Source organism: Suncus etruscus, chromosome 5, assembly GCF_024139225.1.
Source record: "Suncus etruscus isolate mSunEtr1 chromosome 5, mSunEtr1.pri.cur, whole genome shotgun sequence".
NCBI classification, from domain to species: Eukaryota; Metazoa; Chordata; class Mammalia; order Eulipotyphla; family Soricidae; genus Suncus; species Suncus etruscus.
The window spans coordinates 33765408-33777578 of NC_064852.1; the positions used below are offsets into that span (position 1 = coordinate 33765408).

At 30.8% G+C, this 12171-nt stretch overlaps 1 protein-coding gene and 1 non-coding gene across 2 annotated transcripts in view; one reads left to right on the forward strand and one right to left on the reverse strand.

Moving 5' to 3' along the window:
• Positions 1–12171, forward strand: part of THSD7B (thrombospondin type 1 domain containing 7B) — a 957836-nt gene that overhangs the window by 699538 nt on the left and 246127 nt on the right. The window contains exon 15 of the mRNA XM_049773766.1: positions 8896–9074. Within this exon, the coding sequence (XP_049629723.1) occupies positions 8896–9074 (179 nt within the window). The remainder of the gene's footprint in view (positions 1–8895; positions 9075–12171) is intronic.
• Positions 5409–5515, reverse strand: LOC126010465 (U6 spliceosomal RNA). Its single transcript, XR_007496493.1, has one exon. It is a non-coding gene; the product is annotated as a U6 spliceosomal RNA (small nuclear RNA).

The window sequence follows — 12171 nt, forward strand, 5'->3', positions numbered from 1 at the left end:
GAGATCAGGTGGCATATGTCTTTTCATTTTGAAATATATAGCTATTTGAAAACAGTGCTGCAATAAACATAGGCATGTACCTGTTCAATTAGTTCTTATAATTTTCAAATGAATGTTAAAAATAGAAATTTGGAGTCATATGATGGTTTTATTTTTAATTTTAAGATATCTTCATGTTACTTTATATAGAAGCTGATTGAGTTTATAGTTCTTCAAATAATGAATAAAAGCTTCCTTTTTATCAAATATATAACCATAGAAAAATTTTATCAAATAAAACCATAGAAAAATTTTACTTAAATGAAATATTCCTGATAGTACTGTTAGACTCTATTAATCACTGATAACCAAATATATGTACCCCTGGTGTTTTTCCCTTTTTCTTTAGAAAGTATACTTTCAGATCATATCAAAGTAACAACTGTAATCAAAACTTAAATATCACAGCAGTTGAAGTCTATAATGGTATCATTTTACTGTATCTATCCATGTTCAATTAGATAGGTGCTTTACTTCAATTCCAGGATCCCTGTTGATAGAATAGCCACTATATAGTTGTTGTTGTTGTTGTTGTTGTTGTTGTGTGTGTGTGTGTGTATGCTCTATGGCTTAGTAAAATATGGGAATAAATTATATTTATTTTTCTATTTTAACTTCCACCAAGAGGTGATGTATTCCACTTGTACTATATCTCATTGAATAAAACAAGTTATTAAATGTTCTTCAATTCTAACACAAGAATCTGGGAGTAAGATCATATAATATGTCTAGAAATAGAAACTCAAATATGTGGTGAATATTAGTGATGCTTACAAGGTATACTCTAAGATATTCTTGACAAACATATAAAGCAAAAGAAAATATATACAAAACATTGAGACTTGTGTTGAGAGTTGTACTTTTATAGAGAACTGTATTGATATTTTCTCAAGGCAAGAAAATGTATTGAGGACAGAAAGTCTGCAGCTACAGTTCTAAGAAATTCTTACTGTTATTGACTTATATAACTTCATAGTGTTTTAAATGCCAAGTTTTCTATGCAGCTAATGCCAGACACTCTTTTAAACATATATTTGTATTAGTAATAAACTTTAGCACACACAACCCTAAAAGATCAGTATAAATTGCATTGTGCTAAATGTTTTATATATCCCTGATATCCTCAATATCTTATAAAAGAAATAAAAAAATGCTTCTTTTTCTGCTCAAAGGAGGAAACTATAGAGTCATTAATGTTGAAAATGTCTCTATTAAACAACTTGTGTTGATATTTGCCACCAAAATTTATGATAGCAGTATTTTATATAAGTTGATTAATGACACTAATGCACTTAATTAAAGCAAATATACTTTTTTAGGAAACTATTAAAAATACATACTATGTAAGATATACTTTCACATAATTTATTCAGAAATTAAAACCAGCATCCTTGCATGTTTTTTCAAAGTTTTTTTTTCTTTTTTTCTTTTGGTTTTTGGTTTTTGGTCACACTTGGCAGTGCTCAGGGATTATTCTGGCTCTGTAATTAGAAATCACTCCAGGCAGGCTCTGGAAACCATATGAAATGTTGAGGATTGAACCCAGATAGAATCCAGGTTGGCTGTGTGCAAGGCAAATGCCCTACCTGCTGTGCTAGTGCTTGGCCCCTCCTCAAAATTTTAATTATACTTAAGACATAAATTTACTTAATTTATTAAAAATCATACAGTATTTGTTTTTAGTTAGAATATCATTTCGTTTAAAAATATATTTATTTGAGTGCAAGGTTGACTCTTTCCCTTGTAAATTCAGAAATTAAGAGAACATCTTAAGTTATAATAATGAACATTTTATATAATAATGTTTATTTGTTATAATATGAAGTTTGGATATTAATGTCAACTTGCACCTAAGTTTAATAGTTTAACATACTACTTAAGTCAGTGGCATATGAATGTATATGAATATATGTAAAATATATGAAGTTACATGAAGTTATATGAATTTATTCAGAAAATATGCATTACAAAAGTATAAGATTATTAAATGTGCATTACCGGGATAGGTAAATAAAAAGATTGAGCTTTAGAGATAGTCTTAAAAACCACACATGCCTCCAACTCCAGAGGTCTGACTGAGATCACCGCAACTGAACGGGTCTTCCGGAAACATAACGGAAGACTTTATCCCAGGCTCCATCCTAGGAGCAACATAAAGACCAAGACCACCAATTACAGAAGATGAATTAAAACGACACTGAAGAAGCAGAACTCTAGACCAAAAAGAAAGTCTCCATCATAAGCTCCATTCTTTGAGCTGCACAGTCACCAAGATCTCTAGATACGGAGGTCTAATTTTACTATCCAAGACGAAGCAGAAGTCTTCCATACACCACAAAAGCACCAAGGGGATAGTAAATGATCATGCAAGGAATCTACAGTTAATCCCATGACAGTATACTTCAGAGGTGGAGAAATCCTGTAACTCCTAGGCCAAGGGAATTCCCTCTATAATATCCCCAATACTTAATGTGCCTATGCAGGGTGGAAAAGAAAATAAAACACACAAAATAATCATCTTTCCACAGATTTATTTATTAATTGATAGATTTTTTGACGTCTTTATTTTGGTATAGATATTGAAGTTGATATCACCAAATTTATTTTATTTTATTTTATTTTATCTTATCTTTCTCTTTCTTTTTGCACTCCAACAGGATTTGATTTCAGAACCGAGACTATTGTGTGGTGCTTGTCTTTATTGCTGTAGTGCTCACTGGATATTTAATTTGATATTTCTTTCTGTATTGTTGTGGTGTTTCAATTACCTTTTTCATGTCCTCTCTTGAACTGAAGTTGAAAGCTTTTAGAAGGTCTCTGCCCATTTTCAAAGTATTTGACTTCTATTTTATTTATTTATTTTTTATTTTTCCTTATTTTGTACCCCATTCTATTGCTTTTCTTTCCTTCAAACAAAACCACATAACTTGATTTATCTAGCTTCACCTCTTAAATAGAGGGGGAAACCAGGAATTGTACCAGGACAAAACAGATATATGACCACTAATAGTAAGCTGGACAAAGGGGGGTCCACCTATTCTAGCAGCCTGGGGGTGATGGTGGGGTATATGGGTTGCAGTAAGGGAACTGGGATGGGGGAGGACAAATTTGGTGATGGGTATTCCCCTGATTCAATGCTAATATGTACCTAAAATACTACTGTGAAAGATATGTAAGCCATTATGATCACAATAAAAATTAAACACACACACACACACACACACACACACACACACACACACACACACACACACACACATGCTCGTCAAGAATTGTCATTTAAAAAAAGCCTTTAAAAAAAAAGAATGAAGTGTAGGGGCTGTGGGGCATTTTCAATGTTCTTTACCAAAATCTGGAGATATTTTAATCTGATAGACATGAATCTAGAAAAATTTCAGATTGGTTTAATTTGGTTTCTTTGCTTATACTGCTTCAAGTTCCATTGTCAGGGTCACTACTTTGCTTTATAAGAGCATTATATCTACTAAAGATGGAAATTTATCAAGGTTATCAATGTCTTCTTCAGTAATTAAGTGATTCTTTAATAGGTAGCTCAAGTCACATAATGTGTCGATAGCTTCGATTTCTTATTCTATGATTTTATATTACCATATATATACAGAACAGATAAGTTTCTTACTTACGTCTGGGTTTTTATTTTATTGCTTACCAGAATGCAGTTTTTTTAAAGTCTGAATAAATGTGTGTATAAGATACCTGATATATAGAGCAGCCATAAATTATATTTTAGTAGGGGCTGGAGAGATAGCACAGCGGCATTTGCCTTGCAAGCAGCCAATCCAGGATCTAAGGTGGTTGGTTTGAATTCCGGTGCCCATATGGTCCTCCGTGCCTGCCAGGAGCTATTTCTGAGCAGACAGCCAGTAGTAACCCCTGAGCACCACTGGGGGTGGTCCAAAAACCAAAAAAAAAAAAAAAAAAATTATATTTTAGTAAAGAAAACTATTGACATTTAGATTAAGCTTTTTAGAAGATGCTCTAAATTATAAAAAGGTGCTGCCTAATATTTTAATTTGATAGAATTAAGAAAAGCTTGTATCATTATTTGAAATTTGTATCATTTTATTGCTTATTTCAGTTAATTTAAAATATTATTAATTTCTGTGTCTAAATACAAAATTTTTACAAAAATTTTTATTTTGTTGGAGTGTCACACCTGAAATTTCTCAGAGCTTATTCCTGTTTCTGTTCTCAGGGACTACTCCTGACTGCTCAGAAAACTATATGTGGTGCCTGAAATCAAACTCTTGTTGTCTTTGTGAAAAGCAATTATCCTATCCACAATAATTGTCCTTGACACCTATTTTATCTTTAAAATGAGAAAGTTCAAGTTAATTTAATGGGTTATTGTACATATAATAAAGATACTATTGGTAAAGAATATTTTCTAATATGTTATCTTAGTAACTCAATTTAGAAGAAGACTTAATAATGATTATGTTCTTTCCAACTCTCCATACTTAATTCCCAAAATGGCACGATAACATCTTTGAAATAATGCAACTGCTTTTTGATAAATAATATTTGTTTTTCAAAATATAATTTCAGAGTCGCAGTGATAGCATAGCAGTAGGGCATTTGCCTTGCAAATGGACTAAACAGGTTCAATACCCAGATTGCATATATTCCCCGTGCCTGCCAGGAGTGACTTCTCAGTGGAGAGCTAGGAGTAACCTCTGATCACTGAGGATCGGATGTGGCCACCAAAACAAAGAAACATATATATATATTTGTATGTATATATATGTATATTTGTATGTATATATATATTTGTATGTATATAAATACATACATATATAATTTTATATATTATATATAAAAGTAAATTTACTATTTTCTATTTTTAATGGGTTAGTACCCTAAGTAAATGCTTATAAAACATTTTGACAAATGTCTGTTCCCTTTATTGAGAATAATGTCTAGATGTTTTAATTTCTCAATTCATCTTTCTTATAATGAACACTTTCATTATAATTTTTTCTACCTCTTCTATACACATACCTACAGTAAACCTCTCTGATTTAATTAACTAGAAACTCTTTAATTTGGAACATCTTAACTAGATAAATAATTGTGTTAAAATGTATAAACCAAAATAACTTTAAATATTGAAAATTGAAGGCATGGTACTATTTTAATTAAAAATGATCACAAGAATATTTATTTTAAAGTGAGAAAGTGTTGACAAATATCTCTTTTCCATATTATTCTGAGCAGCATTTTCATTACTTTAATAAAGTGTCAGTAATATATGCTGTCTAATGAGATATCTATAATTTATACAGTAGAAAAGTATCAGTAATTTTTTTATTTTCTCAGTTTTACTGTCATTATTATTATTATTATTTTTAAATATGGAATGCTTCACGAATTTGCGTGTCATCCTTGCGCAGGGGCCATGCTAATCTTCTCTGTATCGTTCCAATTTTAGTAAATGTGCTGCCGAAGCGAGCACATCATTATTATTTTCTATTTGATCTCCCATCATGATATGTTATTGAGCATTTGCAGAAAATTTTATTTGAACTTAATTTTTACAAAAACTGTCAGTTGTGGACAAAAAATGAATGGTTTTAATTATTAAACAGGTGTTCTAAAATAATATCAAATAAACAGGTGCAAACTGCAGTTATCAGCTGTTCTTTCCATAGGTCCTCTTTTATCTGGATATGCATCTGTTTTGAGTGAAAAAAAAGAGTCTATATTGTTAGAGGCTTTCTAATTAAAATTCTTCAATATGCAAACATGGTTGAAAATAATATATTTAATTATACATATATCAAGTACAGTACCTATATAAGAAATCATATATAAAAATGATCTGATATAACATCTTCTGGAATTTTATATTTGAAGCATTCATCTCATATAACAAATTTTCCTGCTCTTTAGTTCAGTCACAAATAGAATCATTATATAATTTAGTTTATCTATAAAATATAACTTGCATCACTTATTAAGGTCTATATTTATCATTTATTTTATATTCAATGCAGATTAACAATAAAAACTACATAGAGGGGGCCGGAGAGATAGCACAGTGGAGGGGGTTGCCTTGTACATGGCCAGTACAGGACAGATGATGGTTTTATCCCTAGTCTTTTCTACTAGAATTTTGTGCTAAGCAGAACCAAAACAAGCAGAAAAAAATATAGAAAAAGAAAAGAAAAATAGGGATGAGGAGGCTACCTTTATATTTGGAACTAAGCACATTATTAAGGAATTAAGCATACAAAAAATAAGATTTTTGTATGAGTATATTTTATACCCATTTTTCCAAATATATTTCAAGTTACAAGGATGGTTATGAGGTAATACAAGTTATAGTCTTGATTGTGCATTAGCCTCCTTGGGGTTCTTTGAAAAGTGTTGATGCCAAGAATTGAGCCTAAGATTCTAGTAAAATAGTTATGTAATATGTCCTGGAATATTGGAAATTTTTTAGATTTAAGATAAGAAACTGTAAAGAATCTGATCATGGGGCCGGAGAGATAGCAAGGAGGTAAGGCATTTGCCTTGCATGCAGAAGGACGGTGGTTTGAATCCTGGCATCCCAAATGGGCCCCTGTGCCTGCCAGGGGCGATTTCTGAGCATAGAGCCAGGAGTAACCCCTGAGCACTGCCAGGTGAGACCCAAAAACAAAAAGAAAAAAAGAATCTGATCATAAATATTAAAGTGTTTTACAATAAGTAGAGCAAGTTATGTGTTTTGGAAAAATGAATATTTTTCTTTAAAATTGATAAATGCCAAAAGGTATTTATTGAAAAGAAGTGTAGTGATGTTAGCAAAGAAAGGGAGAAGAAAGACTAATGAAATATTACTACCACAACAGGAAGATCTCAGTATTAGATAAAAAATTAAATTTTAAAATTAAATACAAATTTGTCATGTCTTTCATTTGTCAACCTAAGAAATAATACCTATGTTAAACCTATATGTAAAATGATGAAGAACATTTTTCTTGGATATTCTGTAGTACCAAAGACTGTGTTATCTCACAGTCTTCAGGGTCAGGACTTGACATTGCTTCTTGAGATCATGGCTTTTAAACATTTCCATGCATGACCCCTTTTTACCTGAGAACTTCTTAATTGATAATGAGCATAAATATATGCAAAATGGTTAAGCAAGTAAAACATTTTCTGCTAATAAATTATTTTAAACATAATTTTTAGAAGCACCCTGACCTCATTTATGGGGTCATGACCCCTAATATAATATTAGAGCTAGATTGCCTGCTTAAGATTTTCACTAAACTGTCATAAGCTATAAGTCAATGCTGAGGTTTTGGCAGTGTCTAGGTTGGGGAAATATCAATTAAACTTCCTTGACATCTTTGGTAGAGCTGGTTTGATGAAACTGTGTGTCTATAAGATTGAAATTGCTATTTCCTTGTGAACATAGTCCATTGGCTACCTTTGGGTTTTGGAGGTTATTTACAGTTCTGTGCCCTGAGCATTTCATAGTAAGATTGTTGGAATTCTCAAAGTAAGCAAGGTAATCTTCCTTGTGTCTAAAATTCACTCTTTTTAAGGATTTCCTCTTAAATAAGAGTTAGCACGCATGATGAACTCTATTTTTAATCATTAAAGACCAGCCTATTTTCATGATAATTATATAGGTAACTTTTTATCACCTTTATTCTATGCTTAAATTTCTTAAATTGTGGGTGTTGATAGTTTAAGAATACTTCCATATCCTGTCTTGCCTAAACAAAAAGTGGAAAAAATGAGACAGGGGTCTATTTCCTGCTATAGGAATTATATGCTTTGTAGTTTATTAAGATGAGGAACAGAATAAGTTAAAATGGAGATGAGAAATTAAAAGTGTTTGGAAGAAATTGATGACCACAGTTTGTGACACATTAAATTTTAAGATATCGGGACATACAGTTGAAGTAAATGATAGAGACTCAGTAGTAAGCTCAGAATTGGAAATACATATTTGACAGTGATCCTCATGATAGATAAAATAATGAGATTATTTATGAAATGTTATCACAAGGAGGGTTAAAGACAAGAGGAAATCAAGTTAAAATTTGGTTGCAAACTGAAGTTTTTAATTTAATCCATATATTTTAAGACCATTAGTCAATTTTATTATACAACCTTTCACTATTTTATATTTCCTTTAATCGCTTATATCCTACAGTTTTATATTTTTATTTTGGGGTCATACTGGATGATATTCCAAGTTTATTCCTGGTTCTGTGATTAGGTTTCACTCTGGAAACACTTGGAAAGGTATATGGGATGCCAAGGATTGAATCAAGATTGACCTCATGTAAAGCAAGTACCCTATTCACTACACTACCACACTATCATTCTAACTCCTAATATACTGTTGTTTTAGTTTACTATCCTCTTTCTATTTGTTCATAGCATATTATACTGGATATATATATATATCCATATATCCTATTATATATATCCATATATCCTATTATATATATTTTACATGTCACAGACACTAGAATTAACTCCTTTATTTTCTCGTTATACAAAGTGAATTTTAGAGCACAAGGTTCAGTGAGAAGAGACAATTCTATCATGTCTCAATACCCCTGAACTATAATTCTTTACAAAAATCAGGATTTTTTGTACAGATTTTAGCAACTTCTTTTAGTCTAGAATTACTAATAATGTAAAGAAGTGCCATTCATTTGAAATATCTCATTTGTCTTATAAAATTTATCTGAATGTGAAATTAATGAAGTCATGGTAAAAATACCATTGAACAATTTGAGTTATAACAATAAAAGCAGAAATTAAATATGATTTTATAGTCGGTGCATTTTAAGCATACTTTTCTCTCATCTTTTAACTCTTTTACAGGTTACATCCAAGAAGAGTGTGACATTCCCTGCCCATTTGATTGCAAGTTAAGTGATTGGTCTAGCTGGGGATCTTGTAGTTCCTCTTGTGGTATTGGAGTGAGAATTCGATCCAAATGGTTAAAGGAAAAACCTTATGATGGAGGTCGTTCATGCCCCAAATTGGATCTCAAAAATCAGGTAAACTTTGTGAAGTAATTAAATAAAACCCACAAAAGTATCCTTTTCATATTTCTCATTGAAGATTTTATATTTTGAAGCATTTTACACTTACAAAACATTTTTAAAAGCAGATCACAAAGTACTTTTACAACTTCAAAAAAACAGGTCTGGAAGGTAGACATTATTGTAATAGAATATATGACAGAACACAGTTTATAGAACATAAATCTATCTATTCTTAATCAACGTGAATGGTATATTTAGAACTTCTTAGAGTGAGATGTTACTTGCTGATTTAATCTATCTCTAGGTATGTGTGTGTATATATATATATATATATATATATATATGTATATATATAAAAGAGAAAAGGTAAGAAAGAGTATTATTCTAGGTTTTTGTTCTCATATTATGTGGTACAATAATGAGCAAAGTTTACTTTCTTAAAGAAAAACAAGGCAGAATAAAATTAATATAAGAGGGAAAAATTCTCCACAATCACCATATTTTGATGAAGAGAATTGGATATGGTTTATGAAACAAAGAAATTATCAGAACATAGTCTGAGAAGATAATCTTTCTTTAATACAAAGAAAATGATAATATTTATTGTGTAAAGGAAATTTTGAGTGAATAATTTGTACAATGATTACTTCCCTTTGAGGCATTTATAATGAAAACTATTTATGAATAACATATTAATAACTAATGTAAGATAATTTTATATTTTCTTCAAAACTAGTATTAAAACTAATTTTCTGCAATATTCAGAAATAGTTTTAAGAAATTATCAAGGAAATAAAATAACTTTATTTGAGCACAAATTTTGACTGTGATTGCAAATGTTATAGAAATACAGTTATAAAAGTGAAGAGTATTAGTAAGAAAAAGATACTGATAAATCAGTTGTACATTATAAGAAACTTGTTCCAAAGCTTATTTGACTCATTAAACTTCTACCTTTATCAATTACAACAAAACTAAATTGAAATACAGAATAATTATTTAAATTACAAAAAAATTAAAAATTAAATAAAAGGTTATGTCTGCAGATTGTGATTTTCCTGAATTTTGAGTTCAGAAGGAAACTGAAGGGGCTAGAGAGAAGGCATGGAGGTAAGGCATTTGCCTTGCATGCAGAAGGATGGTGATTTGAATCCCAGCATCCGATATGGTCCCCCACACCTGCCAGGAGCGATTTCTGAGTGCAGAGCCAGGAGTAACCCCTGAGCGCTGCTGGGTGTGACCCAAAAACAAAACAAAACAAACAAACAAACAAACAAAAAAAGAAGGGAACTGGAAGATTCCAAAGTATTTTTGTGATACACAAAAGTGAATATGTGGCTAAAGGATTAGATCATAAATTAGTATTTTATATATATTATTATTGAATTGAAGAAATGTATTCAAATTTGGGGCATAGTGAGTAGAATGTTTGCATTGTATAAAGCTGACATGGGTTTGATCTTCAGCATTCCATATAGTCCCCAGAAATTTTCAGAAGTAATTTCTGAGCACAGAGACAGAAGTAAGCACTGCCACATCTGCCTCAAAAAGCACATGAGCATAGCTGCTCATAAATATATTGGAGATATTTGAAAGTGTTCCATATATGTATATTGTTTTATATAAATAATTATGTAAAATACAAGTCAGGTATTTTTATTATTTAGAAAGTATTTTTCAGCTTTTATTATTTTGAAGAGATTTTATTTGTCTAAACTTAAAGTAATATTTGGTTTGAATTACACTTACATAGACTCATTTGTAAAGTTCAATTCTACTACTGGATTTGGGTTATTTGTTTTCTTACCAAATGTGTTGTTTTGGTTTTAGATTTATTTTCCTATTTCTGGCATTAAAACTTTATCATGATATGCTTCATCCTAGTATACTATCTTGTAGACTGTCAAAGTACATTAATTAGGCAGCCTTACTGAAAAACAGCTTTGCTATCAAAATGAGTGGGTGGCTAGTTCTATAGAGTATTAAAAATATGTCAAATCTTGGGTCTCTTCTGCTGTGATTTTTTGTTGTAGTTATGAAAACAAGAGCTTTACAAGAAGGAATAATTAAGAAACTCTAAATAAATAGTATCATTGATGTTTGTTTTAAGACATTCTGAATGATAGACTAGGCATGTGACTTCCCATCAAAATATATATATAGCGTTACAGGGGATGAAGCGATGGTGCAAGCAGTAAAGCATCTGCCTTGCACATACTAACCTAGGACAAACCACGGTTTGATCCCCCGCCTTCCCATATGGTCCCCCAATCCAGGAGATATTTCTGAGTGCATAGCCAGGAGTAACCCCTGAAAGTCACCAGGTGTAGTCCCAAAACCAATATATATATATATATATATATATATATATATATATATATTGAGAGAGAGATTTACAATCAATATAAATAAAAATATTGGTACTTTGTATCATCTCCCAATCTATTATAAATTTGTTAGTGAAATCAATATTTATATACTTTCATAAAAGTTTCTTTAAGGAAAAACCAATCAATATAATAACTCTTTTTAGATAAGTCTAAGAGACCATAATGTTTGAGTATCTTCACTTAAGGTTGTTTATGATACTGAACAACATAAGCAAATAACTAACCCAATATTTGTTTTTAGGTGTGAAACTACATATAAATGCTGGTTGAGTTATCAGGTCAACTTGGAGTAATAAAATGCAGATTTTATTTTAATTTTCTTAGTTTATAATGTGAGTAGATTTAAGTGTACTTATACTATGTAATTTATAATATTTTCTTAAGATGAAACAGAATATTTAATATGGTACATTAATGATTTCTATTCATAGACTGAATTGAAAAATTCTTCACACTTGGGCCCAAGTGGTAGTTCAGTAGTTAGGGCATGTGCATTACATACAGCTGAGCTTGGGCTCAATTCCAGGCACCCCGATATGGCCCTCTAAAGATGGGCAGGAGTAATTACTGAACACAGAGTCAGGAATAAGCCTTGAGTACCAACAGGTGTTGCTCCAAAATAAAAACAAAAATTATTCTACACACACAGGCAAAAGGGTTTCAGAAATTTTTTTTTTGCTTATATATTGGAAGTCTATATTCTGGCAATATATTTGAAT